Source organism: Gnatocerus cornutus, chromosome 2 (genome assembly GCF_029298725.1).
Source record: "Gnatocerus cornutus isolate USDA-ARS CGAHR chromosome 2, icGnaCorn1.1, whole genome shotgun sequence".
Classification (NCBI taxonomy): Eukaryota; Metazoa; Arthropoda; class Insecta; order Coleoptera; family Tenebrionidae; genus Gnatocerus; species Gnatocerus cornutus.
The window spans coordinates 11,531,134-11,558,870 of NC_142234.1; the positions used below are offsets into that span (position 1 = coordinate 11,531,134).

Sequence of the window (27,737 nt, forward strand, 5' to 3'; positions counted from 1 at the left end):
CCGAGTATACAAAAATTGTTTATTCAGATCATTATGAAAATATCAAATCTCTGTTTCCTTTTTATTTAAGGCTTCTGGGGTTTTTTCAGTACTCTTGTCCTTCTTTTTCTTGGTGGTGTAACTTAAACTTGCCTTATCAAAATCCAAAGGCATTATACCCAAGTCCCCACTGTACCTATTTTTGCAGACCTTCAACAGTTTAGATAACAATGCAGCTGTTCACATTACTTTCATCACAATACTTGCAAATATTTCTTCCCCCTAACTGACGTTAGTCTCTTATCTTGTATAATGAACACATTATCCGCTTCCTGGGAAGCTTTAGCGCCTCCAAAGATTGAGCTTGTGGTTAGATCTAAATCGTCCCGTTCTTTCCTTGGATGAATAACTAGAGTTACATGACAGTTTTTCCTAGTGGCAAAACTGCGAAATGCTGCAATAATGAGATCCTGCGCCCAAAATCGGTCCATATGTTTATAATCTTCTGTTACTCCCATCATAAATTGAACATTATCGATAATAACATGAGCAATATCGTGGACATAAGTCGCATGCTCTACAGCATCCATGACAATTTTAACTGATTGCTGCCCATGGAAAGTCATGAAATAAATCGGTAACTTTTCAAACTGATCAGCCCACGTATCAAACTGTTTTAAGTTTTCCTCCAGAGAAAACCCACAGAATTGTTGCAACATTGTTCTTAGCAATCTTACATTTCTTATTTCAAAACTACCCCAAAGTGTATTGACCTATAATGAAAAAGGGAGTCGAAATTAGATCCACAGAGTTGTACATACTCCTTGCATAGCCAAATCTAACGAATATTCACTTATAAAGGTGGTTTTTCCGGAACCTGTTGGTCCCGTTACGACAGTCAGTTCTCCCCTGCGATGACCTCTAAGGATTTTATTTAGTGTAGTATAACGTTTCCACTTTACGCCTTCCACCTGAACATCGAAAATTGTATTAGATACAACATCTTAATGTTTGAAAAACCTTGTCGATATTCTTCACATCCAAATATACATCTTCTCTCAAATTGCTAAAGTTGGTGATGGATTTGTGCCATATAGGCTGGGCTGAATTAACGATAGACTTAAAATCTTGCTGTTCAACAAGGTGAGGCAACAGTTGCTTCTCAGAAGGCCTGAAATTAATCGTCACAACTTAGTATTTATATTTTTGTACACAAAAGAATAACGTACCGTACAAAAAAACAGCGCTTTTCTCCCAACTTTTTAGCAAAGTGCCTTGCAGAGTCCCAAGACTTTAGGTCATTACCAAACCACAGAATCAACTTCTTAAACCTTTCAAGAGTTGGAAGAACATATTGTGATAAATTGCTTACACCATTTGGTAAGCATACTACATTTTGTGTAACTTTACCATTTAAAAGAGTTAAGAAATCAGATATACTTGGCACCAGAATAGCAGTATCTTTATTCTTCAATGCTTTACCAATTAATAATCCTCCATATCTAATATCAGGTACTATTATATCAACTTCTGTTTGGAAACTCAGTTTTCTGTAACCTACTAGTTCAGACTCCACATTTTCTAATGGAAAAAAAAGACTCTGTTTGTCTATTCTTACATCTAAATTTTTTAAAGCGGTATTTGAGATTATCTAAAAATTGTCAGTTCAATGCAGTTTTTTAACAAAACTAAACTTACTGGATACTTATATCGATGTAATACAGATTCAAAGTCAGTCCTATTTACCAATGCTTCACTGTTATCCCTGATTGAGTTTAGAGACTTTATCAGCATTTCTTGGTAATCTACACTTTCATGCATCTCCTTCAGCTTTTTTTTAGGTTCCTTAAACTTCAGGTAGTGATCTAAAAAATCCCACTGTCCCGTAGATTTACATGAAGAACACATAAACATCCCTACAAAAAATTTCATAATGTGAACATAACACTGTTTACCTAACCTGTAGTCTTGTTAATATACAAGTTTTTGAAGTTCTTCGTTGACTTATTATTACATAAAGAGCAAGCAATCATAAAACATGTAAAACCTTCATCAAAGGTAACTTTTTGCTCATTTAAAAACTTTTTAATCAAGGCGGGTGATACCTCTGGGATATCTTCAAAAGGAATATCATTGTAATGTCTAACAAAAAAATGTGACTTGATCCACTTTTGATTGTAAAAAACTGTGGCGTTTAACTTTAGCAATTTTAATAAAGACATTCCAAAAACCAACTTTTTACAGCCGCCAGAATTTAACCTCACACTCTTTATGATGTCACAAACATCAAAACAAAATCAAACTCAACAGGCAGAGGTACCAATAGCAAAACACTAACTTGAGTGTTTTAATTTTGAAAGTAAGAGCGAAAACAGCAAGAGATGAGGTCATTTGCACGATGGCATCAAGCTAAATGATTTATCTTTAATTCAGTACTGGTAACCAAAAGCTTAATTCACATATTATTATTAAAATTTCTTACAAGCTGTTGGCTACTTTGTTTATAACCTTACTTTGTCAAGTGTCAAAGCACTTCTAACTACTTTACACGTGTTCCTACCAGAGTGTGACCAAGTGCTTTATTATATGTGAAAATGGTCCGTCGACACAATAATCAGCTTCCAGAAAATCTCCCTCAGTTGCAAAACTTAATTAAACGTGATCCAGCATCATATCATGAGGAATTTATACAGCAGTATCAACATTTCCAAAACACCATTGAAGCCTTTCAGTTAAGTCCAGATCAAACAAATAAGACTCTTGACGATCTCGTAATGTTTATGGCACAAGTGGCTCATTGTTATCCCAAAGAACTCCTGACATTACCCCAACAGTTGATAGATTTATTAGAGAAGAACAGCACAGTGTTAAACAACAATATGAGAATGACATTTTGCAGAGCCCTTATTTTGTTGCGAAACAAAAATTTACTCACACCTACAGATTTATTGGAGTTATTCTTCAAACTATTACGTTGTCAAGATAAGGCGTTGCGAGCATTTTTGGAAACCCACATTATCACAGATATCAATAATATGAATGCAAAGCACAAAAATGCAAAACTGAACACATCATTGCAGAATTTTATGTTTACAATGTTAAAGGATACTAATGCGAGGGCCGCGAAAATGTCTGTTGATATAATGATTGAACTATACAAGAAAAACGTGTGGAATGATGCTAAAACTGTTAATGTTATAGCTACAGGATGTTTCTCTAAATTCACAAAGGTATTAGCCGTTTTATCTCGTTTAATTATTACAAATTTATTTTTTTTATAGGTTGCAGTAGCAGCCTTGAAGTTTTTCATTGGTAAAGACACTGAAGAAAAAGATTCAGATTCAGACTCTGAAGATGAAATTGATCCTAAAGAAGTGATGATGGCCAACAAAGTAAATAAAAAGACAAGAAAAAGAGAAAAACACTTGAGTAAAGTTAAAAAGTTAGCATCAAAAGCTTATAAGAAAAAATCAGCTGCACCAGTCTTTAATTTTTCTGCAATTCATTTACTGCATGATCCCCAAGGTAAAATCATAGCAGAATTTTTATTTTATTAATAGTTTTCTTTCTAGGCATGGCTGAAAAATTGTTCCAACAATTAGAATCATCCAATAAAAAGTTTGAAGTAAAACTAATTACTTTGGACGTCATTTCCCGTCTTATTGGATTGCATCAGTTATTCTTGTTTAGTTACTATCCTTACATTCAGCGGTTTCTTCAGCCGCACCAACGGGAAGTTACAAGAATTTTACAATTTGCGGCACAAGCAAGTCATGAATTGGTCCCACCTGATACAATTGAGCCAATCTTAAAAACACTGGCGAATAATTTTATTACTGAAAGAAATTCTTCAGATGTTATGGCGATTGGATTGAACGCTGTACGTGAAATTTGTTCTAGATGTCCATTGGCTATGAACGAAGATTTATTGCGAGATTTAGCAATGTATAAAACATACAGAGATCGATCAGTGATGATGGCAGCCAAGTCGTTAATTCATCTGTTTAGAGATCATAGACCAGAGCTTCTTCACAAGAAAGACAGAGGTCGTCCAACTGAAGCTTCTGAAGAAATAGTTTCGACAAATTACGGACAAGTTCAAGCGAAAGATTATGTACCGGGAGCTGAGGTTCTCCTAAAAAGCGATAACGAAGAGGTGGAAATTAATTCAGAGTCAGAATCAGATGATGAACAATGGATAGATATAAAGCATTCTTCTGATGAAGAAGGTGAAGAAGCGGAGGATTCGGAAAATGAAGATGGCAATGAAGAGGATGAAAGTGAAGACCAGGATGATGATGATGACGACGGAGCGGAGGAAGAAAACGAATCACAAGAACAACGAAAAATTCTAAAAGCCAAAAGACCAAAATCAGATGATGACAAAACGTCAAAAAAAGAATTGGCTCACAAAGTTACAATTGATAGAATATTAACAGATGAAGACTTCAAAAGAATTGATATGGCAAATATCAAAAAACAAATTCAAGGTCCAAAAAAAGGTGCCAAAAGAAAGGTTCAAGAATCGGTATCAACTGGGACGTCTGAATTTGTAAAACTTGGAGATATTGAAAATATTTACAAAAAAAGAAAGCACGATAAACAGACCAGAATTGCAAGCGTCAAGGAAGGTCAAGCAGATCGAGAGAAATTTGGTTACAAGGATGGAAGAATGAACATTCATTGTTCAAAAACGAACAGAGAAAAACGGAAGAATAAAAACTACTTGATGGTTAAACATAAAGTTCAAAGTAAAGGAAAAAGGAGTTTTAAGGACAAGCAAATTGCACTTAGAAATCATTTAATTAAGCTCAAGAAAATGAAATAATTTATCTTGTAAAGTAATTGAAATTAATATAATATTGATTTTGCCACTACTATTTTGAATTCCCGCCGTACTCTGTCGGATTGAGCGTCAAAAACTAGTTTGACACGTGACGGATAAATGACAGTCATTAATATAACCTAAATTTTTATCTCACGTTTCAAATATTTATTATTCACATGGTCATGTTCATTGTCAGTTCACAAAACGATAATATTTCGTAAGTGTAACAATTGAAGAATTTTTACCATCGTTATTGCTTTGATGGAATTTTCATATTTTCTGATGTCGTGACAATACCGAAACGAACTCTTGTATCACCAATTTTCATTTAATTTGTTAAACAAGAGGTAATTTTGTGCAAGTATTTTAATCCACCATAAAATGTGCATTTTTTAGGTAATAAAAAGTGCAAAATTTAGGCGAAATCATGTTTAGCCGCATAAATAAAGATTTGCTTCCTATGAAGGCACACTATTTCCTGTTTAATGCAGGTAAGTTTTTACCGACTTTACAGTTTTTTATAGACATTAATTGAACAAATTACATATGAATTTATATAGACAATAATATTTTTTACTGTTTTTATATGTGCACTATTCATTATCGTCCAATTTATTATGTAATGACGTAATGTATTGTAATCTCTAAAAAAACGTTGCACAATAATTACCATAGGGACTTTATACTCGGTCACCTTTTGTTACATTTTTATTTATTTTTGGTTAATTCGTTTATTTCTATACATAAAACTAGACAAACATAGTGATGATTATAAACACGAGATTTATTCATAAAACGAGATTAGTGTTATCTAATATTATACCGCGTGTATTCTAGATATCGAATTAATAATATGTAGAAATGAAATCAGCCATTCCATAATAGCAGTTTCATTTCAAGATAACAGACAATCGAAATACGACGATAAAATTTTGTACAAATTTCATACTTTCGAGTTCAAACAATTTTTCGAAAAACCTTCGGACAGGTCGATTTTAATTGTTAAAATTTTATTTTTTTGTTGGGTGGATAAAATCGACTGTTTTCATACAGATTGATTTTAGTCAAAAACACGTTTTTTTATTTTTTTTGTGAAAACGTGATTTCTTTCAATTTTCTAGTTTCAAAGAAAAGAGACCCATTAGCAGCTGTGTAAAACAATTACCAAACATTTTGACTTGTTATTATTGTAGAAGTACTATACATATATTTCATGTAGATACTTTATATTGATAATTATGATAATATTTTCGACTTCTTATGCAAGCTTATTTTTTGAGTGCAGTCCGCGGCATTTTTTATCAGTCATCGTTTTAAATACATGATAAAGTGGCATTAATTGTTAGTTGTACTGTAATTGTACCTCTTTTTCAAAAAAATCACAAACATAAAAAATATCTTCCATTCTATGAAAAATTGAAAAATGTTAATCTCATTGCCGCAATGTCTCACCGAATAAAAAATCTAACTATTGTTAATGCAAGAAAATTTTCATTTGACCTGACTAATACAACTTTCAAAAATATTCAACATTTATCATTATCAGCGGTCATTAATTCCGTCCAAGTCTGCATTATAAAATGTGTTGATAAAAGCATGTGCAGCAATTTGCTGCCGATAGTTTTTATGCTTGTTCAGTACTAAGGAAGCAATAGAAATTATAATATTATAAAATAAAATGTTACGATGTTTTACTTGGAATAAGTTATTTTTCTGTTCACAATCCATTTATTTATTTACGTAATTAATAATAATAAAAGTCAAACTTATAATTTGGAAATACAAATTTGTAATCTATTAGATAAATTTTGTATGGCGAAAATAAATAAGTGGACAACATGAAACGATAAAAAAGAAATATTTTTTGCAGGAACTGGACCCGTACAGCCCTTTCTTTCCGTATACGCAAGACAATTGGGGTTTTCCTCGGTTGTTGTAGGTCTAATTTACACAATTCTGCCGGTTAGTGGAATGCTTGCCAAACCTCTTGTTGGGGCTGTAGCTGACCGATTTAGATGCCAGAAATTCTTGTTTTTGGCGGCACAGCTACTAACAGCAGTATCGTTTCTAGCAATAAATTTTTGCCCTGGAATTCCCAGAGATCAGATAGTACATCTTTCTTGTGATGACAATAAAATAGTATTTGATACTTCTACCAACCAAAATGCAACTTTAGATGCTTGCATAATTGATAATTTACAAAAAACATCTGGAATCGTTGACTGTGAAGTACGGCAATAGCTGATGGTATTGAATATCGACTTACTTTTTTCTGTTCTAGTTGAGTTGTGAAATGAATGAAGAATATTGGAAGGTGATATATAACTACTGGAATGGTGGTCAGTACGAAGGTCATTCGACTTTAGATTTTACAGCACATGTTATTAGATCAAAGATTTTAAAAATGAATAACATTGGATATTTTCCGTTCGATAACGTGACATTGTTGGACGGTCAGTATCAAGAACCCAGATGTCCACCTGGCAGTGAAAATCACATTTCCACCAAGTGTAATGTAAAATGTAATGATTATAATTTGAATAGCCTTTTGTCGGACTCAACAGTGCCTGATGAAAATGTTTATGATAAATCTCAATTTTGGATCTTTCTCATGTGCATGGTATTTGGATGGGTTGGTCAAGCTATTGTAGTCAGTATTGGAGATGCAATTTGTTTTGAACTTTTAGGTGAGTCAGCTTACAACAGCTGGTATATTCATAATATAATATAATATAAATAAAAATATTGATATATATATTTATTTCAGGAGATAAGTACAACAAGTATGGATATCAACGTATGTGGGGCGCTTTAGGATGGGGAATAATTACTGTGATAGCAGGCCTCATGGTAGATTCCCTCAGTAAAGGATCCTCCACAAAAAACTTATCATCAGCATTTTACTTATCATGCTCGTTTTTGTTCTTAGATTTTGTAGTTTCCTGCAATTTGAAAGTAATAATATTTTTATTCACATCTGACCAATTTACTAATCCGAGTAATTTCAGAATGCTCAGAAAAAACAGTCAGTTAACATTATCAAAGATGTTAGCCGATTACTCGTCGACATTCGCATTATTGTTTTCTTGATATGGTGTATTGCAGTAGGAATGTGCACCGCCTTAATGTGGAATTTCTTCTTTTTCCTAATTGAAGATCTCGCTAAGGCACACGGGTGCGACTCTAACAACTGGATTAAAACTCTAGAGGGACTCGTGATGGCCATCCAAACTTTATTAGGAGAAATGCCGTTTTTCTTCTCATCTGGAAAGATTTTAAAATTGATTGGTCACATAAACGCAATGTCGCTGGTACTTCTTGTGATAGGAATAAGATATATTGTTTATTCCATCATTCCTAACCCTTGGTGGTTCCTTCCTGTGGAACTTCTAAATGGGTTGACTTTTGGGTTGTTTTATGCTTGTATGGCGTCGTATGCTAGTATCGTGGCACCTCCTGGAACAGAAGCTACAATGCAGGTATGTATAGTTTGTGATTACATCTATAAGAATTTTATTTAAAACCACTGACAATAAAACGATATCAGTTTTCACTGGTTTTAAACAGTGTATTTTTTCGGCTCGTTATCAGATTTTTGTTGAGGGTTTAGATCTTTCAGAAATCCAGGTGATAAAGCCCACTAATAAGGAATTCAATTCGAAACAAAGCTGGATGTGGGACATCCATGAATTGAATAAACAGACGAAGATAAATCCACTCATTGTTAAATTTTACTAATATTTTCATAACCCAGTTTATAGAATTACACACTTATCTTCGCCCCGATAATAATGTCAGATCTCTAGGACGGCAAATTAAAAAGTGGTTTATAAATTTAGACAATGTTCAGTTTGATTACGATGCATTTAAAAATCCCTCTCTTCTATTCTAGTGATAAATAAATGAAGCATATCAAATTTAGAACTTTATTTTCATCATTGTTGATGAACTATAAAAGTTGAGTTAAGCCTAGTTTGGATTATCTTTTTCTTAGTTGTATTGCTTTAAAAAAAATTTTTACACTTCTGTCCTTATTTTCAACTCTCTAAATGTTAACAAACCCTTCTAAATTTGATATGCTTAATTTATTTACCACTAGAATAGGAGAGAAATTTTTCAAATGCATTGTTATCAAACTGAACATTGACTAAATTTATAAACCACTTTAAACTGATTTGTTACATATTTTGAATGATATCTAAAAATTAATTACTTTATTGAAGCTTGTATTGTCAGCATAGAAACAATACAGAGACAATGTAATATTAAAATAGCACTTAACGAATTTATCAAACAATTGTTATCAACGTTAATCTTTAAATCCATCTGTATAGTAAAAAAGGCGTCATCGCAATCTTTAATCTTCTAAAATCTTCTTTATTTTTAAAAGGGTCTGGTCGGTGCCGTTTTCGAGGGTATTGGAGTATCCTTAGGAAGCCTTTCAGCAGGAGTCTCATATGACCAGTACGGAGGGCCTTGGACGTTTAGACTCTTTGGTATTGGGGCTCTTGTAATGTTTGTATTGCATGGCGCTGTTCAGTATTTGATTAAAAGACAAGGTAATAAAGAGACAAGTACATAAAACTGACAAACTTTTTAACTCATTATTATGCAGCTACACAAAAGTTTCAAATTCAGGTTATTTTTGTCAAATTTTATTATCGACGTTACATAATTGAACAAATAAATTTATGTTGTTTTTCTTTTCGTTGTTTTGGTAGATTTTGAGGCACAGTACACATCGCCTGAACAAGCTCTAACAAAAAGCTCACTGGATGATGACCAACAGGAACTGACTTTAGTTACTTAGCTATTGTCGAATGCAAATGGAAACCTCTTTTTAAAAATGTTTGCAACGAATGTGATGAAACCTTGTGATAAAATATCAAGATATTGATGTATACTATGCAAATTGTCTTGATGTTTTATTGGAATATTTTGTAATAGCTTTTGAAATGGCATCTACACACAGCTTTCTTAGAAGATCCTAGGACTATGTCAAAGTGTTGATAATTTTCATAAGGCAATTTGATGTGTTCAAAGGATCTTTTAACTATTTCTCAAGGAAGACAAACAGCTTTGACAACTTTGTGTCAAATTCTTGAATTCTTGAAAACTAGCATCTCATTTATCAAATTTTCAATATTCTGATTGGCTGACGTTTTCTGCAGGAAATAGTCGTTGTTGTCTCAGGGAAACTTACTTAGCAGATTGCCAATTTTGACATCCAAATAGGACAATACAATGGTGTCAATTATTCTAAACACTATAATTTGTTAAGGACGCTCTATTGTTCTAAATTATTTATTATTTATTTAGTAGATTGCCACAGATGTAGAACCAGTGTTGGATATGAATTATCCTTGTCAATTCATTTAAATTCACATGTGATAAATGACTTAAGAAGTATTTATTGGGTGTAATCATTTAGATGAATGCTCGAATCAGTATTTAATTTAGTCGATTGTTCCTTTTGTTAAAACTATTATGTTAGTTGAGGTCCAATGTAAAGCCGAGTCCACATCGGCCAAAAAAACAAAAAATTCTGTTACGTTATGATTTCGTGAATATCGAATTTACTTATCACACTGAAAAGAAACTGATGTGGACTCGACTTAATACCTACCTATGTTTGTGTATATTTTGTTAAAATTTGTTACTTACCTTTTATCAATTTTGTTTTAGATACTTACCTTTTTAAATTTTTATTACAAAATTTTAGGAATCGTTTTTATTTCAAGGTTTTTTGTTGTAATGGCGGTTTTGTACATTTATATGGAAAATAAATAGTTATGTATAGTGTTATATCGCAACATCTTCACTTTCCTTCTACCACAACATAAAAAATTGGTTTGGCATTTGAAATTGGAAGCAATTCAAAACACCTACAATTCTTGCAACTGTTACAAATCAAATAACACAATTCGCTGACCCACGGAGTAAGATGTGGTCGGATGTGGTGCCTAGAGAAAAATACGTTAATACGAATCAATAGACGAGAGATTCATCGATATTTTTAACAATGCTTACCGATACAAAGTTGCGCACACACTAATGCAAGTGACAGATTGTAAATTGTTTATCGGCTTAAACGAACAAAGAAACACCTGTAAAACGTAAAAACCATCATCGTAATTATATAATTATATCGGATTATGTGTAATCTTTTTTGCTTCACACCGTTGACAATAATAATTTAATAAACGAAAAACTCGTCAGAATTATGAATTTTAGATACAGGATGTTCAAAAAAAAGCGGACCAACTGATAAGAACGTCAAACTCTAAGACGCTGTGAATTGGAAATGCTGTTTAAAATTTTTATCTGAAGCTTTGTGGGAGAGCAAAATAACTTTAAATATTGCGAAAAACGGCAACAGTGTTCAATTCTTTCGGTAATTATAAGGAGTATAATTTTGAGACCAGAGCAACACTTTGGTAGTTACAATTATTAATAAATCATGTAATTGGTTACTATGGTTTGCAATTAAATTTGATAACACCTGACCAGTAAAAGTCACAAAGTAGAACAAAGAACCATTTGTTCTCTTCTTGGTGTGCGAATAGTCTTGGGTCCTCCATGATCCTGATAAATTTGGTTCCAATCGGCCCATCTCACGTACCTGTTCATAAACTCGTTGAAAAGTATTCTTAAAGGGAATTTGCCAGTTAGGAAATTCACAAGCCTTACTGCCCCTTACTGCTTCTCGACTGTTTCCTTCAGGTGTCGGTATATTCAGCAAAATTATACATCTTTAGAGAAATAAACTCCTCTAGTTTGTGACACCTAAAAAATTTTTGACTTTTCTAAAAAACTGGTCATTTTCAGGCACTAGGCAACAATTAATTACTGAATTCTTGAAGTGAAATGTTGCCAGATTAATAAGTTTGCGCTTTTGACCTTAATTTTAAAAGTGCAAAATAACGTTTTGCATCAACATTTAAGGCATTTAAAGACTGTAAGTATGTAAATGTCACCCAAAACATGAACTCTAGTTGAATTTTGTAAACCTTGAGTTCATTATAAGGAAAAATTTGTGCCATAATTAGCGCCCCTCTAAGTGGCTGTAGATTTCCAACGAAGCACTCAATAATTGAAAAAACTTAATTTAGCTACTAGTTATTATCTGAAGATTCACGTAGTGAATAGTTGGTCCGCCATTTTTTGAACACTCTGTATGTAGTATGATAATAGTAAAAACTTTTATGCCTTAATAAGAATAAGATACAATTACATTTTATGAATCTATAATTCATAGAAAAAAATATTGGAAAACGTTTCCTATTCATAATCATATAATTTATTTCTGTCATCGTCTCTACAAAATGAGAGATCAAAATAAAACAAAAACCACTCGAGTTTGAATCCACGCAATTGAGCACGCATGCGTGAATTAGTAATCTGCTTAGCGGTTCATAGTTTTAAACAGACCACCACGATTTAATTATTCATACACCGTAACTAGTTTCTTCAACGGGATTAAGGTGGATGTGGGTTATTTATTGAGATAACATTGTGATATTTCTTCCAACATGTGGAACATTAAACAACAGGTGAGTGTTAAATTGTTTGATGTTATCTTACGTTCTAAACAAAACTTTTTTTTAACTTCCATACAAAAATAATAAATTGGAATAGTATACATGATTTGATTTTTTAACTAATTTTCATTTTCAACATTTTTGGTGATTTTGTAATTGTGGCTGAAAATACCACCGATATGTCACCACGTGGGAGGTGCAGGTAAACAAAATTCTTCAACGCCACGTATTTTTAAACAACATTTAAACGGAATTGGATGAAGCAATTAAGATTGTGATTACAGAATCGAAATTATAAACATACATATCTGACCTTTCAAATATTTTTGACAAATAAACAGTGCTATTATTATCTTTATCACTATCACACTGTTCTAATTTATTATGATAAATGAATAATTCATTATCAAACTTTGTTTAGCAGACTTGTAAATAAAATGTTTGTACATTTTAGTTTGAAAATGACGGCTATGCCGTCTTTGAAGACTTCTTGAGCGAAGCGGAAGCAGATGCCCTGAGAGCAGAATGTGAACGTTTAATAAAGGAAATGCCAGATGAATCAAAGCGTACAATTTTCAGTTCGGCCGATTCCAATGTTCAACAAGTATAAGACAAAGAACTAATTTTCTACATTTCAAACATTTATTTATTTCAGGACAAAGACAGATACTTTTTAGACAGTGCAGACAAAATAAGTTATTTTTTTGAAGCGGACGCCTTTGGATCGAATGGAGAATTAAAAGTAGATCCACAGTTATCGCTAAATAAAATAGGTCATGCTCTCCATGAATTAAATCCTCTTTTTAGAAAAATTACATTCGATGAAAGAGTGAAAGAATGCTGTTTTCAATTGGGATTTGAAGAGCCCGTTGTAGTTCAAAGCATGTACATTTTTAAAAATCCAGGCCTTGGAAGTGAAGGTATTGTTTGAATTTTATGGATATTAATCATAAAATGATGATACTAAAATGTTAATAGAGCGTGAACTTGGAACATTTACGATCATTTTTGGCAAATAGTTGGTGTGATTAAAATGAAAAGTGTTTGTACTTTTGCCAAATATGAATCACATTTGCATTATTTTTAGAGTTGCAGATCTAAAATAAGCTTCAGAGCTCAAATGCCACAGAATTGTTTAAACAGTATTGTTTATATTTCAGTTATAATGCATCAAGATGCTACATATTTACATACCGATCCTGTGAAAGTCGTTGGATTTTGGATAGCTTTAGAAGACGCAACTTTGGAAAATGGCTGTCTTTGGTTTTCTAAAGGTTCGCACAAAAGTGGCGTGCATAGGCGATATGTTAGAAATCCTGATAAGAACTCTAGTGACTTGTTGGTTTACACCTCCCCGCCACCATTCTATCAAAAAAGTGGATTTATACCAGTACCAGTAAAAAAAGGTAAAAATATTTTATAACGATATTATTTTTTTTTATCCAAATTTAAAAATTTATAGGTACATGCGTTATCATTCATGGTCAAGTGGTGCATTATAGTGACCCAAATAAATCAAGTAAATCAAGACACGCATATACTTTCCACGTCGTCGAGCAGAAGGATACTAAATATTCGGAGGATAATTGGCTTCAACTAGAAAATAAATCATTTTTAAGTTTGTATAAGAATTAAATTGAATATTGCAATGATATGCCACAAAATCTATATTTTTGTAATACTGATTTTTCGTAAGTGAACAAATAAATCGATACTTCTAATTAATCTTTATGTAATTTATAACTATAAAGTGGTTTCTCATTTGACTACTAAATATACTCTTTGCACTGCTGCTCTGGAAACATCTTTGATTGGCCTCCCGGTGCATTCTGCTTTATATGAATTTATATTTTGGTGATTTTATGACGATTCTACTGTTTTTGTAACTAGTCGACAGTTTTTTTGTGATACAAACGATTTTTTGTGCCGCTTCGGGCGGTTTTGCCAATTTTTGTGACGATTTTAGTGTTTATTATGGCACTTTCACCAGTTTTTGTAAAAATTTGATTGATTTTTGTGACCATATTTTTTTATGCATATTTTTGAAAATGTTTTAAAACATAAAACGATTTTTACTTTTTATTCTTTATTAAACGGAACCTACAATTCAGGTAAGCCAAAATGCTCACACTTTCGTTTTATGGGAAATTCTCCATCAAAATCTAAGATGATTTTTGTATCACACACTATTCAGGAATTTTTGAAACTCCCTCGTATAAAACGCAATCGCCTTGCTAGGGATTTTTGTGTTCCACTTCCTAATCCCCAAAACGTCACTTCCAAAGTTTGAAATTCTAACCCAAAATTGTGTGGCGTTTCAAACAGTTAATAACGAACGTAGTAATGTAAAAAGTGCACAGCTGCAATGTTTTCCGTCTTCCCCACACTACAGTCTGCAATTTCTTACACATTATACGGCAGTGTCAAAATAGGCCAGTTTCTAGTCACAACTGGGCATTCCCTGCTGACCAACTGCATCGTTTTGGTCACTAAACTCTACACTGTGCTGACTGTGATTATAGAAGACTTCACAATATTCCTTCGAGATGTAATATATAATTTAGATAATATCATAACAAGTGTGATTTTGACATGTGAGCAAGTAATAGCTTGTATAACAAGAATATGGATCAGTACTTCAAGTCTCCTGCATAGCTGCTATAATTTCGTTGCAACAACCTGCAACGTTGGAGCAAGAAGTTTAATCGCTTTCATTGTTGGGATAAAGAATGTTTTGATATGGTTAAAACAAGTGGTCATCATGTTTGGAGATGGAGTTTGGTTCATTGCAATTTATATGCCAAAATCTGCGATATTTTTATGCCTTGAAACCTTGAATAATACAAAAAATCTGCTCATCTCTACCTTTAGTGACTTTAGTGCCTACATGAAACAACTCTATAGTCAATGTTTGAAATGTATGGAGGATTGTTATAATTTTTTAACTGATGTTCCTGCAGAATCTCTTGTAGGCATTGTAATAGCGTTTTGTTTCTTGTACATTTTGGTTCAGTTTTATTCAATTTTTTATTCTTATGTTCGGAACAAAATCTTATTGTTTTTTTGTGGGCTCAAACAAAAATATAATATTCTTAAAAGAACTGTATTTAGACTGAAATCAAAAACCAAAAGAGAGGATGCCGGGACGTTCCAATCTAAACCTGAAAGTTCAAAAACCAGTGACGACTGTGGTGCCTGTATTATTTGTCAAGACCACCCTAAATGTATCTTAGTACTACCTTGTAAGCATTTATGTTTGTGCATGGATTGTACGCCAAGGTTAATGCGATATACTGGACGTTGTCCTATTTGTAGAAGACGCATTAGTTCAACTATGAAAATTTTTACATAACCGAACTGATTTTCATTAATATTTTGTATAGTAAATGTGGGAATAAACTACTTTTGTTTAAGTTTTATTTTATTTTTCAAATGAAATAAGAAATAACAAAGTTTTCAATGTTTTATAAATATGTAAAAAGTGTACACAATTATCTATCCCGCGCCCTTTTCTTTTAATAAAAATAACGTCAGCGTGTTTTTGGTGGTTTGTCCTACGTAATTCTTATCAATAATATTTTTCAATGCTTTCATACATCCATCCAAATTCCAGATGGGTTTGAATTTTTTATCTTCACTCTAAAAATTCAACTTCAAAAAAATACAATACCTTGTTAACAATTACCTTGATTAACCCCACATGTACTAGAATTGAGTTATTAACCACTGAAGAATTGTTACTTTTTTCTGCCCATGTAAACAGTTCTTTGAATAATCTCTCAGAACACTCAAGTGAGAGTTTTGAAACATTTTCTTTTGAACTGACACTGAGACCTGCTACTTTCATGACAATGGGAAGAAATGTATTGATATCAATGTGTCCATCTTTCTGTAAAGTCCATAGAGTGATACAAGTTCTGAAAAGACATGTCATACCTTTGCTTCCCTGCAAATTAACTCGTTTCTTGCGTCACCTAGGGCTAGAAAGTTCTCAGCTGAGGGTAAACTTAGGAAATCTTCAACAGTTTTAATTTCAATCTTTTCTTCTTCCATGTCACTGGCATGGCAGGTGCCATCACTGCTCTCATCTTCACTGTCTTCAGATTCATCTTCACTTAAACTTCCAAGCGCGTTTACTTTTCCTGAAAAATAAGTGATAAAAATGACGTCTCAAAGTGGAGAAAAATACCGATTTTTTTAATCGATGCTTCAATCTCAGTCCTGCCTTCCTCTCCAAATTGATTCCCATTCAAATTGATTACTTTTAATTTTGGTTTATTGGAAACAGCGTCGATTAGGTGTATTCCACCTTTTGTACGTATCTCATTGTGCCCAAGGGTCAATTCTTCCAACAAAATGTGACCACTTTTCAAACCATTAGCTAATAAAATTGCGCCTGCAGTTTTAAGTAAGCAATCACCAAAATTAATTTCTCTTAAATTCTGCAAATTTGGTAATGCTTTAGCAATGGCAGCAGCACCCTTTTCCCCAATTGTATTATCGTTTAAATTCAACACTTGTAAGTTCTTATTGTGAGTAAACGCTTTTGATAATGCAGATATTCCAACATGATAAATTCCGTTTTGAGGCATTGCTATCTCTTCAAGGGTACCTATCATCTAAAACATGTTTTTAGTATGGTGGTATTGTGATGCTAAAAAATTACTTTAAAGACTTCAGCTAGGGCTGTAGCACCATCATTTTCAAGACGATTTCTGCCTGCTATAAAGACTTTAAGTGCCAAAGGTTTCCCATCTTTCTTGCTTGACTGGTAGCAGTCTGTTAAAGCAGAGGCTAATAGTTTTCCTCCAGTGATTCCTAAGCCATTGTTGTTAAGTTTAAGTTCTTCAAGAGCATAACATGAAGAACTCCTAAGTAACGCAGCTAAACCTTCTACACCAATGGGACCAAAAGCATTATCACTCATGTCTAATTCTGTCAATCTTGCTCCTGCTGTTACTAAACCAATTCCAAGAAATTCCTAAACTTAAACTATTACAAAATTACCACACCAAACGAGCAAATCACCAAAGATTTGGGGATTTCTGTCTTCATCCTTCCTGTAAACATGTCTTTCCATAGCGCCCTTTTGAATTCTGGATGTTTTTCTAAAGCTTTGGCAATTCCTTTTGAAGCATCAACACCCAAAGTATTGCCTTCTAAATTCAGAAACTGGAGATTACTGCATTTCTCAATTTCTTCAATAATTGTTTTTGCTACAAAAACGCAAATTTATAAACAATCTAGGAATTTACTTAACCTCACCATCATCGATAGAATCAAGTTTTAATGACTTTCCTGCAAAACTGACACCGCTGGGGCTAACTCGAGTGCTTTCAAAAGCATTGGTTAATTCGTCAACGTTAGAACTCATCATTTTTGGTATTATTTGTTACATTAAAGAAATATCCAGAATCGAAAATCAAACTTCACGCTTCACGATGTATTTCTCACAAGCACGCGCAAGAGCCGTTATTTTTTTTTTATTTAAAACGTTTCTGGATGGTCCACGATTTTGACCCTTACGAAATTTGGCTTTAAAAGTCACATGTTTCGCCAATGCAGCTATGGTGATAAAAGCAAAAGTTCCTAACAGTAACTAGGATCTTCTATATACGAGAGGTTGTTTAAAAGTGAATGCTATTATTCCAACGTTTTTGCATTTTTATCAGTTTTTGAAAAATGTATCTAATAATATGTAAATAGATAACATATAATGACAGTATATAAAGTTTAAAATGATAATTTTAAATCTAGTCGATTCTGTCGCACTTAATATTATTTCGTTTTACTGCCTTTTTATGTAAAAAATTGTTGATTTGATTAATTGAATTGATTTTTGATAAGCCATAATGCTCCTTGCAATAAATAAATTTGGATTGGTACAATTTTTATACATATTGTGGTATATCTTTTGAAATGCGTTTTTTGCACTCGTAAATTTTTTCTTTTGTAAAAAATATGAGCAGTAATTCGTCAACATTGCCTCCATTTTTAAAAATATCTGTTTTCCATTTATGATACAATAAACGTGTTTAAAAAAGTGAGTTTTCTAATAAGAAGCTTCTTCGAATAGCCTGGCAAAAGATCCATCATCCATATCTAATCGTAATCGTTTGTAATTTATTAGTAAAAGTATTAGTTTAACAATTAATCTTTATTTTCAATTGAAGATCAGTTCTCCAGTAAATGTAACATTAAATAAAACAAAGATGTATGGTATATTTGAAAAATAATAAAAACATTTATAAAATAGTCTTTCCACATAAAAAATGCAATGTAAATGTACGTAATGTAATGTAATGTACTTTTCATTTATTTTGAATACCGCATTTCAAGGTCAAAATTTGTGACAGTTGTGGAGCTCTACGACAAATTTAAGAGGATTTATGTATTGAAAACAATCACGAACAGGTCTTTGGGTGTTCCAGTACTCGTTTATGTTCAATTTAGTGAATAAATCTTCTCAAATTTGCCGTAGAGCTCCACAATTTCCGCAAATTATGACCTTGAAATGTGGTATTCAAAATAAATGAGGAGTAATGTAATGTACGGAACCTACCAAAATAAATAGTTATGCACTGCTTCGCAAAATCGACTTATACTGATTTTAAAAGTGCCTTAAAAAATTATTGTCGATGCACACCAACTTAACAAAACTTTAATTTAATAGAGCATTTATACGACAATCCGAAAATGCAAATTAAACTTTTGCAGCAGCATTCTGCTGTCTTTCAAAACTAACAGTCCCATTAACTGATTTAACACAAATGTGACAAAAAATGGCTAATTATTAAGACGTCAGAAAATTAGCTGTATGCCACGAAGAGTAAACACTGTTATTAGTATTCGAGGAGGTAAAACACTGTGTCAAGGCCAACTGAAAAACTCCATAGGTAAAAATCACAGCGATTACCACTTTTGTTTTTTGCATTTTTGCAACAAGTGTTAATTTAAAAAAAAAGATTTTAAATTGTCAAAATTGATTTAATAAGCATGTACTAGGGACCAGAATGAAAAACCTTAACTTATTAAAAAAAATAAATTTTCAAATTTTGTGGCGCAGTGTACTTATTACCTTAAAACGCGTTAGTTTTTTTGTGCACGCTAGTGCAGAAAAATTTAATCAGAGCATATGGTGATAAAAATCGATAAAAAATTGACAAATGTATTTAATTCTGGCTAGCAACAAGTTTTAAAGACTTGTCAGGACTTGTAAGCTTCTAGTCACGTCATGTTATGAGTACATACATATAGCTACTTCTATCTTTCTATATCTTGAGTAATCATTACATATTATTGTTATCAATAATACTTGCACAGCACCGTACTTCGTTATTTCTATTATTAAACGTGTTGGGTATGCTTGCTACTCTTTCCCAGTTTGTTTTTGCGCTTTATTGATAATGAGTCTAAATTTAACTTCTGCACAAGTGGAAATGCCACTACATTCCATTAATAATGTATTCTAATTTCAAAATTGTTCACGTTACCGTCCTGAACATTTACAATCAAGTACAAAGTGACGAGCAAAATCGGAAGGTTTTTTTCCCCTTCATGATTAGCTGTTTAACGTGCTGTGTGATAAATCCGACTGAATTTCACGAATCACATTGATAGTAATTGTCCTAGTCTGAACTTCAAGCTTCAAGGCTAGTAGAGTCGTCAAACAATTTGACTAATTTTTGTTTGTGTAGTGTATAGTCAGTGGCAGGGTTCCGATAACATGGGAGTCTTAATAAAACTCAGTTTTGTCGTTTTGACTATTTTTATCGCGTATAAAATTAGTAAATCTTTTGAACCCATACCTATACCTAAAATAGAAGACACTTGGTGGGGTCCTCGTGATCCATCTAGAGAGGATACTTCTATTCAACCTTTTAAAATACATGTGGCGGATAATGTGAGTAAACAACTTGTTTATTATTTCATTATTTACGAGGGACGCTCAAAAAAAGAGATGACCTCGTTTCATAATCTTTCGTCAAATAATTAAAAATCGTGAGAAATGCATTTTTTGTGCTATCTAATTATGATCTTACAGGTTTTGAACGACCTTCAGGACCGTCTTGCAAAGGCGCGTACATTTACACCTCCACTAGAAGGCATCCAACACCAATATGGGATCAATGCGAAACTTCTTTCCAAAATAGTCGAATTTTGGCGAACAAAATACAATTGGAAGGAACGAGAACAGTTTCTTAACCAATTTCCTCAATACACTGTTAGCGTTCAAGGATTACGAATCCATTATTTGCACGTGAAACCTTCAAATCCAGGAAATCGCAAGGTCCTTCCTCTGTTATTATTGCATGGATGGCCTGGATCAGTTCGAGAGTTCTATGAGCTTATTCCTCTTCTAACAAAGCCAGATTCAGGCCGCGATTTCGTATTTGAACTAATTGTACCGTCTCTTCCTGGATATGGATTTTCGGAAGCAGCAGTTCGCCCTGGTTTAGGAGCTGTACATATGACTGTCCTTTTTAAAAACCTGATGAAGCGTTTAGGTTTTGAAAAATATTACATTCAAGGCGGGGACTGGGGAGGCATTATTGTTCAGCATATGTCGTCTTTGTTTCCTGAACACGTTTTGGGGGTCCATTCTAACATGTGTGGTGTTAATTCTTTTACGTCTAATTTGAAACTATTTCTGGGAAGTTTTTATCCATCTTGGATAGTTGATAAAGAATATGAAGATAAAGTGTATCCACTCTCAAAAATATTCTCGAATTTAATTCTAGAAACAGGCTACTTGCATTTACAAGCTACTAAACCAGACACTGTTGGAGTAGCTCTGAATGATTCCCCAGTTGGCTTGGCTGCTTATATTTTAGAAAAGTTTATCACATGGACCAATGCCGAGTGGAGGAATTTGGAAGATGGTGGATTAAGCAAGAAATTCACTTATACAAAACTTCTCGATAATGTGATGATTTACTGGGTAACTGGGTCCATTACAACATCCACCAGATTATATGCGGAAACATTCAACAAGGAGGAGATGTCGCTAGGAGTCGAGCAGTAAGTTCTAATTTTTGAATTTAAAGACTCGGACAATAAACCAAAAATATTTACTTGCAGAATTCCTGTGACGGTTCCCAGCGCGTGTGCAAGATTTCCAAATGAACTGCTTTATCCACCAACGTCGATATTAAAAGAAAAATATCATAATCTTGTTCATGTTTCTGATTATAAGGATGGAGGTCATTTTGCAGCATTTGAGTTGCCAGAAATTATGGCGAATGATATTTTTACGGGAATTGGGAAGATGTTAAAAACAAATAAGAAATAAGATTTCGTTTTGAGATATTTTGTTAAAAATATAATTTCTTCTTTTATTTTTTATTTTCAATAATAACTTTTTCCGAAAATTACCTCATCGGAGCAGAATAATTATTAAAAATAATAAAAAGCGTAATTATAGTTTTACATAAAAGTTTCTCTCCTTACCCCTTAACATAAACTTGGAAATAATGTGGAAATGGTTTAGATTAGCGGTAATTTTTGAATTGAATAACCGCAAAACTAGTGGATTTTACTTCCTTCAGTTGGTATGTTCCCGGCTCTCTAGCGGCAGACGACATAACTCCATTTTAAATTTTTGTTTAGGTTAAAAACGGTCAAAGTATTTTGTATTAAAGTCCGAATTGACTTGAATGGTTTTAATATTTTAACTGTGGTCGTTGTTAAGTGTTTGTCTTCTGCATTTAAAAGAGTCGAGCACAATGTAAGTATACTGAGTTTAAAAAAAATGAACCTCCCTGAAGGGATAGACATAGAACGTCCAAATTTAGTAGAAAGTCTTGATGCATTGAGGAAAACAAATGATTGGATTTTCAAGAAAATTTAACAATATTTACTTGGACAAAAATTAATAATGCGTAACATCTCTTCGTAATCTTATACATTCAGCATCCCTCCTAGGCATGCTGGAAATAAAAGGGTTCATTGTGTCTTGAGGCATCTCGTTTCAGGCTATATGAATGATGTAGCTCTTTTAAAGTGTTCGGTAGGTTGTGTAATCGACGCACCCTTTTATCCATCATGTTCCAGACATGTTCTATAGGATTTAAATCCGTTGATATAGATGGTCAAGGTAAAAGATGAATGTCATTCTCTACCATAAACTTCAAAGAGACGCAGGCTGTATGAAGCTGCGCTTTATCTTGTCGGTACATGTTTATGGAAGGTTCTGGATCAATGGAAGAACAACAGGTTTCAACACTATTAACGTAACGATGCGCATTTAATGTTCCCGGAATGACCATTTGAAGTTCTTTTTCTCTGAAGTTCAAATAAGAGATTTCCGCGCCGATAAATTATACTCGTGGATATTCTTTGGTCAACAGCTTGTGTTGGTTCTGATGGGCCCTGAAGTGCACTTTGTGTTAAGAAGCGTTCTTTGCGATTACCAGTCATTTTAGGATGTCCACTGCCTCTACTAAAGATTTCTAAGTTTTTCTCTTACCGTTAAATTTTAATCATTTATTTGTCTTAAGACATCAAACCTTTGCGCCAAATTTAGACGTTCTATGGGTACTCCTTTAGGGTGGCTCTTTTTTTTTGGAACTCAGTCTGCATATTATGTGTTAATTCTGTTATTAAAGGTTATGCTATAATTCAAAGCTTTAAAATATAGACAATAGTATACAAGTTTGGATGAAAATTAGTAAATTTCTACTTTTAGGCCAAGCTCCAAGGAGGTTTCAACACCCGTGCGCAAGTTTGGTCGGCGTTCTATTCTAAATAGTTCAATTGTTGCTTCACCACTTAGAAGGAGTCTGGTTTCAGGAAGTTCTGCAGCATTATTGGTGAGCAGAAAACGTCTAATGCGATGTAAACATTATAGTCATAATTTGTTTGTTCCTTTGAATTTATTGTATAAAAACTTTTTCTTTAATTTTGGAGGTTCAGTTCATATCGGGGACGATATTTCAATGTTTAATCATCTATTTAATAATATTATTGTGATAGGTATAAAAAGTTCTAAACTGATTGAAGCATATCGGCAATTACCCAACTTTATGATCTGTTATGAATACAAATACGTTTTTTTTTCTCGCCTGTCGCATTTTTTAAAACATTTTGATATCCTGAGCACTTCACCAAGTAAAATCAACTGGGTGTCTACATTTTAATTGAACTTTCTTAATTTGGTCTATAAATCATGTTGTATGTACACTATTTCTATATGACATAAAGAGAATTTTTTAGTTTTAATTCTGTTTTATTTCATTTAAAAGCCAGTGGACGATGAGCAAGAACGATCTAACAGACGAAGTATCGTCGAAAAACAACGTCGGCGGACAATCGCCCAATCACCACTTGTAGATTCACTGGACGAGGCACAAGTGCAAGAACATTTAAAAATTTGCACACAACTTTTCGTGGAGAATGTAAGATTTATGTTCGTATTTTTTGGTTGATTGATTTTGAAATTTTAGAAAATATCTAATAAGAATGCGTGGCATCTTAATGTTATCGATGCAATACGTAAAATTTCGGCTGTTACTTCTAATGTATTACAAGTTGCTGGAACGTCATTAGATATTGGAGCCAAAGTGTATGGTATACGCGTTGACGATATTTATTTAAAGACCATGCAATTGGCGCACACTATGACAAATGAAAAACACAATCGACAAGAAGAGAATGAGGACGATGCGGTTGGAGATGTTACCACACGGCATAAAGATGTACGAAGAAAGAGAGCTAAAAAATTAGCTGCAGACAAAAGGAATATCATCGATACAACTGGGAAAACTCTTGTAACTTCAATTGATATTATAGAATCACCTATATTTGTAACGAAAGAGAACATAGAAGTTAGCGCAACTGACAATTTATTGGCGCATAGGTTGCTGAAAGATCCAAGTAGTCATCAAATTGTGGCACAGTAAGTTAGTTATTTTTCTTGGACTTTTTTTAATATTAATTTCTAGGAGTGTTGAAAAGTATTGGTCTTTTGGTGGTGATGAAATTTTAGATATTCATGTAGAAAACATACCTATTCTACCAGAACGACTTCAGGGCGATTTATGTATTCCTTTAAAAGATTTTGATATTGGTGAGTGGGACCCTGAAGAAGAAGCGCGATTGTGAGTAATTTGGTGACATTTGATATCGACTCTAACAAATTGTTTACAGATTAGCTGAAAAGGCAGTTGTACCTCCAGCTGTTTTGGATGAGAATGGTGTGCCTATTGCAGAACTCGATAGTTCAGTTGTTGATATTTTCGAAGATGATAGAATTCCTGATGATCTTAGTGACGGAGAACAACATGAAGAGATATTTCACGTTCAAATGCAAGGTGAAATTGAACATATTGTTGACGCAGTACCAGAAACATCTCGGATTGCAAACGACTTTGGTTTTAATGAACTTGTCAAGACAACGTCTGGAAAGTTTATTGATAGAATCTGGGCTGGTCCTTGCCATTGGAAGGTCAAATTTAATAAAGCTTCAACACCTCGATACTCAGGATCTAGTACACATGAAGTGGCAAGAGAACCGAGGAAAAAAAAAGTTGCCGTTCCCATCGATTTGTCAAACATAGATAATGATGATATTACAAAAAAGTTTGGGAAGTATACTGTTAAAAGAGTGCCTCAGACAACGATGGCCGACAAGTATGACGACAAAAATATAGAACATTTTTAATTTTTTCCTTTATAGGATCACGCTTCCTATGCCAGAATACGAGTTATCCATGCCTTTCTTTGATAAATTGATAAATAGTCTATTTATGAAACCTGGAATACGTCGTCCTAGAATCAATAACAATACAAAGAGCCAACCTGATCTCGAAGTTTCAAAATATAATTATGAAAACAACATTGAAACTGGTTCCAGACATGTAAGTATGGTTATGTGACTTCTAAATAAAAATGCCGTTTGTTACCAAACCATGTATACATTAGTCACTTAAATGCGAAACCCGACATCTACATTCAGCCATAATTTTTCGGGCAATACAAAAAGCTCTTCCAGCGCTTTAACTTTCAAATATTGCATGATAAAATTTTGTAAGTTTATAGTAAAAAGCTTGGAAATTACGAAGGTAAACTTTTTCAAAATCTGTCTAGAACCAATTAGTCACAATTATCTGACACACTGCAGATGTCGAGTTTTGCATTTAGGCGACTAACATACATACTAATAAATCCCAATTATTTATTTCGTTAATTTTTTAACACTCGAATGTTTTTAGAGTGATAATGAAGACAACGGGGCCATGGCAGATCACTCATTTGAAGATATTGTAGTTCCTGAACAAGAACAAGCCTTTGACGAAAATCTTGTAAATGCCGAATCCGGTGCACCAGTCACATATGCCATGCAGGCAAAGAAAATGAATATGAAGAAGCTGAAAGAAGCAGTTTTCAATTCTATTAGCGACGAGACTGGAGTAATTTACACATACATTTTCTTATAATTAATGTTAATGGTTTTAATTTTAGCAACAGGGAATTGTTAACTTTAAAACAACAACTTTTTTAGCAATGTGTAATGATGTACCACGCTTATTACCCGTAGACATGAGGGAGGAATTGACGCATGCAATGGCGTTTGTTGCACTGTTGCATTTATGCAATGAAAATAATTTAATCTTAACACCCATAAATAATCGAGATTTTACAATTAGCAAGGCTTAATTCTGCTGTGTATAAATAAAGAGACGCATTGTACCGTACACTTAAGCATTTTTAAAAATTTAGAATTAAGAAATGTTTGACAATTTTATACAGGGTCCGGCAACACTTGTGTCCACCCCCAAAATCGTCTTTAATTTTAAAGACAAAATTTTGAAAATTTGCATACGCTCACAGTTGACGAAGCACTAGGAGCTGACAAAAAAAATGTTTTTTATCACGGTTTGTTTAGCGTCGCGACGCCCAAGAAGTCTAATTTTTAGCGATTTTTGAGTTTTTGCGGAAATATTCGCGAATTCAAATTTTTTTCGACATAACTGTAACAAAAATATTTGAATTTTTGTTTTAAATCAAATACAAATTGTGTTTAAAATTTGTGAAAAAAACGCTGCTTTATCAAGTTAGTTTTCAAAATTATGACGGCGCAGTGGCAAACTACGTTTACACCAAAATTTCACAAGTCACTTCATTCACTTTTATAAAGGCTAATTTTGATTAACACGGGCATGTTGCACTTTATGGACACCACAAATCGTTAATTAACATCGACAAAGCGACAATTTCACCAAGTAAGACTTTTGTTACAATCTAAAGCGAGCCAAAGAATTTGTGTCATTTGTGACACAAGATGTTGACAGATGGGTGTAAACGTAGTTCCCAATTTTGACGTAATGAAATTGAAAACTAACTTGATAAAACAGCATTTTTTTCTCAAATTTTGAAGACAATTTGCATTGAATTTAAAATAACAACTGAAATATTTTAAACATATTTATATTGAAAAAAAATTAAATTAGGAGTTGATATCACAAACCCTCACAATTACCTAAAAATTACATTTTCAAAGCGTCGCGACGCCAAAACTATCAGTGATAAAAAACAAATTTTTGCGTCAGCTTCTAGAGCTTTGTTAACTGTGAGCGTATGCAAATTTTGAAAGTTTTATCTTTAAAATTAAAGATGATTTTGGGGGTGGACACAAGTGTTGCCGGACCCTGTATAAATGAATTATTTACAATAAAACAATAAATTTACTGATATTTTTGTGATCCCTTATTAAGAATTAGACTCAGTTCACACCACGCTTTTCGTATAGATTTTAAACTTTAAAATAATGTGCGTCGGAAGGATTTAGGCATTTTTGAAAAACTTGTTTTTTAAATAAAATTAAATAGCATCCTTATAAATTAACTAATGTTTGCATGCCTTTCCATAGATAAGTTAGGACATTTTTTTGCAAAAAGGGAATACGGGAAGTCATTTGCGCAAATTTTGTTAAGGTTCAGTTAGTGAAAAATATATTCAACAAAGTACACTTGCTAATTACTTCCTAAAAAGGTAACTTACAAATTTTGTTGCGTAATAAATTAGCATTTTATTTTTTTTATAGGTACAAATTATAATTATTAATTAAGTATTTAATACACACGTTTGAAATTAATCAATAGTCAAAATGTGAATTTGGAAAAAACATATTTTTCTTTGAGTTTTTTTCTGATCTCTGGATTATTGGGACAAAATACGTTTTTTTTCATACGCTTTAAATTGATGTAAACATCAGTTTCCAACAATTGTAAAATATGTGATCGGCCCATGAAATAAAGTAATAATGGATATCGTAGGGGCTGACGAGTTGAATGAGAAAAACACGATAAAAACAGCAAAAAAGATTCTTTCGATATCATTGAACGCATTAGCGTGGAGTGGATTTCTCAAACTTCAATATCTAGTTTATT

General features: G+C 33.0%; 8 protein-coding genes across 9 annotated transcripts; 6 read left to right on the forward strand and 2 right to left on the reverse strand.

Annotated features, from left to right (window-relative positions):
* Positions 1-12: 12 nt before the first annotated feature.
* Positions 13-2,320, reverse strand: mtDNA-helicase (mitochondrial DNA helicase). Its single transcript, XM_088050304.1, has 7 exons — positions 1,940-2,320; positions 1,678-1,895; positions 1,209-1,630; positions 1,000-1,150; positions 801-950; positions 243-752; positions 13-189 (listed from the first exon to the last, which is right to left on the reverse strand). The coding sequence occupies exons 1-7, from the start codon at positions 2,199-2,201 to the stop codon at positions 43-45; spliced, it is 1,860 nt and encodes a 619-aa protein (XP_087906430.1). The 5' UTR covers positions 2,202-2,320; the 3' UTR covers positions 13-42.
* An 11-nt stretch (positions 2,321-2,331) lies between these two features.
* Mys45A (SDA1 domain containing protein Mys45A) lies at positions 2,332-4,853 on the forward strand. Its single transcript, XM_088050303.1, has 3 exons — positions 2,332-3,209; positions 3,261-3,504; positions 3,552-4,853. Exons 1-3 carry the CDS (start codon positions 2,574-2,576, stop codon positions 4,805-4,807), a joined length of 2,136 nt encoding a protein of 711 aa, XP_087906429.1. The 5' UTR covers positions 2,332-2,573; the 3' UTR covers positions 4,808-4,853.
* A 56-nt stretch (positions 4,854-4,909) lies between these two features.
* Sugb (Sugar baby transporter) lies at positions 4,910-10,612 on the forward strand. The gene is made up of 8 exons (XM_088030440.1): positions 4,910-5,154; positions 5,204-5,298; positions 6,678-7,036; positions 7,089-7,494; positions 7,575-7,762; positions 7,816-8,286; positions 9,198-9,366; positions 9,529-10,612. The coding sequence occupies exons 2-8, from the start codon at positions 5,235-5,237 to the stop codon at positions 9,615-9,617; spliced, it is 1,746 nt and encodes a 581-aa protein (XP_087886566.1). The 5' UTR covers positions 4,910-5,154; positions 5,204-5,234; the 3' UTR covers positions 9,618-10,612.
* Positions 10,613-12,188: 1,576 nt separating this feature from the next.
* LOC148179007 (uncharacterized) lies at positions 12,189-14,073 on the forward strand. Its single transcript, XM_088029688.1, has 5 exons — positions 12,189-12,360; positions 12,803-12,952; positions 13,004-13,268; positions 13,509-13,754; positions 13,811-14,073. The coding sequence occupies exons 1-5, from the start codon at positions 12,340-12,342 to the stop codon at positions 13,981-13,983; spliced, it is 855 nt and encodes a 284-aa protein (XP_087885814.1). The 5' UTR covers positions 12,189-12,339; the 3' UTR covers positions 13,984-14,073.
* A 517-nt stretch (positions 14,074-14,590) lies between these two features.
* LOC148179008 (uncharacterized) lies at positions 14,591-15,786 on the forward strand. The gene has a single exon (XM_088030690.1). The coding sequence runs from the start codon at positions 14,714-14,716 to the stop codon at positions 15,698-15,700; it is 987 nt and encodes a 328-aa protein (XP_087886816.1). The 5' UTR covers positions 14,591-14,713; the 3' UTR covers positions 15,701-15,786.
* On the reverse strand, positions 15,752-17,847 carry RanGAP (Ran GTPase activating protein). The gene is made up of 7 exons (XM_088030689.1): positions 17,614-17,847; positions 17,377-17,564; positions 17,015-17,329; positions 16,538-16,967; positions 16,285-16,490; positions 16,034-16,237; positions 15,752-15,987 (listed from the first exon to the last, which is right to left on the reverse strand). Exons 1-7 carry the CDS (start codon positions 17,723-17,725, stop codon positions 15,844-15,846), a joined length of 1,599 nt encoding a protein of 532 aa, XP_087886815.1. The 5' UTR covers positions 17,726-17,847; the 3' UTR covers positions 15,752-15,843.
* Positions 17,848-19,797: 1,950 nt separating this feature from the next.
* LOC148179010 (juvenile hormone epoxide hydrolase 2-like) lies at positions 19,798-21,686 on the forward strand. Of its 2 annotated transcripts, XM_088030310.1 has the most exons (3): positions 19,798-20,251; positions 20,393-21,369; positions 21,430-21,686. In XM_088030310.1, exons 1-3 carry the CDS (start codon positions 20,075-20,077, stop codon positions 21,638-21,640), a joined length of 1,365 nt encoding a protein of 454 aa, XP_087886436.1. In that variant the 5' UTR covers positions 19,798-20,074; the 3' UTR covers positions 21,641-21,686. The 2 variants fall into 2 exon arrangements, with proteins under 2 accessions (XP_087886436.1, XP_087886437.1); XM_088030311.1 differs by lacking the exon at positions 21,430-21,686 and having other exon boundaries at positions 19,800-20,251; positions 20,393-21,373.
* Positions 21,687-21,904: 218 nt separating this feature from the next.
* Positions 21,905-26,042, forward strand: barr (non-SMC condensin I complex subunit H). The gene is made up of 9 exons (XM_088030913.1): positions 21,905-22,075; positions 23,036-23,159; positions 23,592-23,744; positions 23,793-24,244; positions 24,291-24,446; positions 24,496-24,978; positions 25,025-25,205; positions 25,560-25,757; positions 25,810-26,042. Coding segments are annotated over exons 1-9 (1,944 nt in total). The 5' UTR covers positions 21,905-22,073; the 3' UTR covers positions 26,005-26,042.
* Positions 26,043-27,737: the final 1,695 nt, after the last annotated feature.

Bases quoted from the DNA above. Each gene is read 5' to 3' on its own strand.
- RanGAP (XM_088030689.1), bottom strand. From the start codon at position 17,725: ATGATGAGTTCTAACGTTGACGAATTAACCAATGCTTTTGAAAGCACT. The intron at 17,330-17,376 runs GTGATTTGCTCG...GTTTAAGTTTAG, and splicing joins CAGAAATCCCCAAATCTTTG to GAATTTCTTGGAATTGGTTT. The intron at 16,491-16,537 runs GTATTTTTCTCC...CTTATTTTTCAG, and splicing joins AGCATCGATTAAAAAAATCG to GAAAAGTAAACGCGCTTGGA.
- LOC148179010 (XM_088030310.1), top strand. From the start codon at position 20,075: ATGGGAGTCTTAATAAAACTCAGTTTTGTCGTTTTGACTATTTTTATC. The intron at 20,252-20,392 runs GTGAGTAAACAA...ATGATCTTACAG, and splicing joins AAATACATGTGGCGGATAAT to GTTTTGAACGACCTTCAGGA. The intron at 21,370-21,429 runs GTAAGTTCTAAT...ATTTACTTGCAG, and splicing joins ATGTCGCTAGGAGTCGAGCA to AATTCCTGTGACGGTTCCCA.
- Mys45A (XM_088050303.1), top strand. From the start codon at position 2,574: ATGGTCCGTCGACACAATAATCAGCTTCCAGAAAATCTCCCTCAGTTG. The intron at 3,210-3,260 runs GTATTAGCCGTT...TTTTTTTTATAG, and splicing joins GTTTCTCTAAATTCACAAAG to GTTGCAGTAGCAGCCTTGAA. The intron at 3,505-3,551 runs GTAAAATCATAG...TTTTCTTTCTAG, and splicing joins TTTACTGCATGATCCCCAAG to GCATGGCTGAAAAATTGTTC.
- mtDNA-helicase (XM_088050304.1), bottom strand. From the start codon at position 2,201: ATGTCTTTATTAAAATTGCTAAAGTTAAACGCCACAGTTTTTTACAAT. The intron at 1,896-1,939 runs GTTAGGTAAACA...AATTTTTTGTAG, and splicing joins GTATATTAACAAGACTACAG to GGATGTTTATGTGTTCTTCA. The intron at 1,631-1,677 runs GTAAGTTTAGTT...GACAATTTTTAG, and splicing joins TACATCGATATAAGTATCCA to ATAATCTCAAATACCGCTTT.
- Sugb (XM_088030440.1), top strand. From the start codon at position 5,235: ATGTTTAGCCGCATAAATAAAGATTTGCTTCCTATGAAGGCACACTAT. The intron at 7,495-7,574 runs GTGAGTCAGCTT...TATTTATTTCAG, and splicing joins AATTTGTTTTGAACTTTTAG to GAGATAAGTACAACAAGTAT. The intron at 8,287-9,197 runs GTATGTATAGTT...TATTTTTAAAAG, and splicing joins GAACAGAAGCTACAATGCAG to GGTCTGGTCGGTGCCGTTTT.
- barr (XM_088030913.1), top strand. The intron at 24,447-24,495 runs GTGAGTAATTTG...AATTGTTTACAG, and splicing joins CCTGAAGAAGAAGCGCGATT to ATTAGCTGAAAAGGCAGTTG. The intron at 25,206-25,559 runs GTAAGTATGGTT...GAATGTTTTTAG, and splicing joins TTGAAACTGGTTCCAGACAT to AGTGATAATGAAGACAACGG.
- LOC148179007 (XM_088029688.1), top strand. From the start codon at position 12,340: ATGTGGAACATTAAACAACAG. The intron at 12,361-12,802 runs GTGAGTGTTAAA...TGTACATTTTAG, and splicing joins TGTGGAACATTAAACAACAG to TTTGAAAATGACGGCTATGC. The intron at 13,269-13,508 runs GTATTGTTTGAA...TTTATATTTCAG, and splicing joins TCCAGGCCTTGGAAGTGAAG to TTATAATGCATCAAGATGCT.
- LOC148179008 (XM_088030690.1), top strand. From the start codon at position 14,714: ATGTTTTCCGTCTTCCCCACACTACAGTCTGCAATTTCTTACACATTA.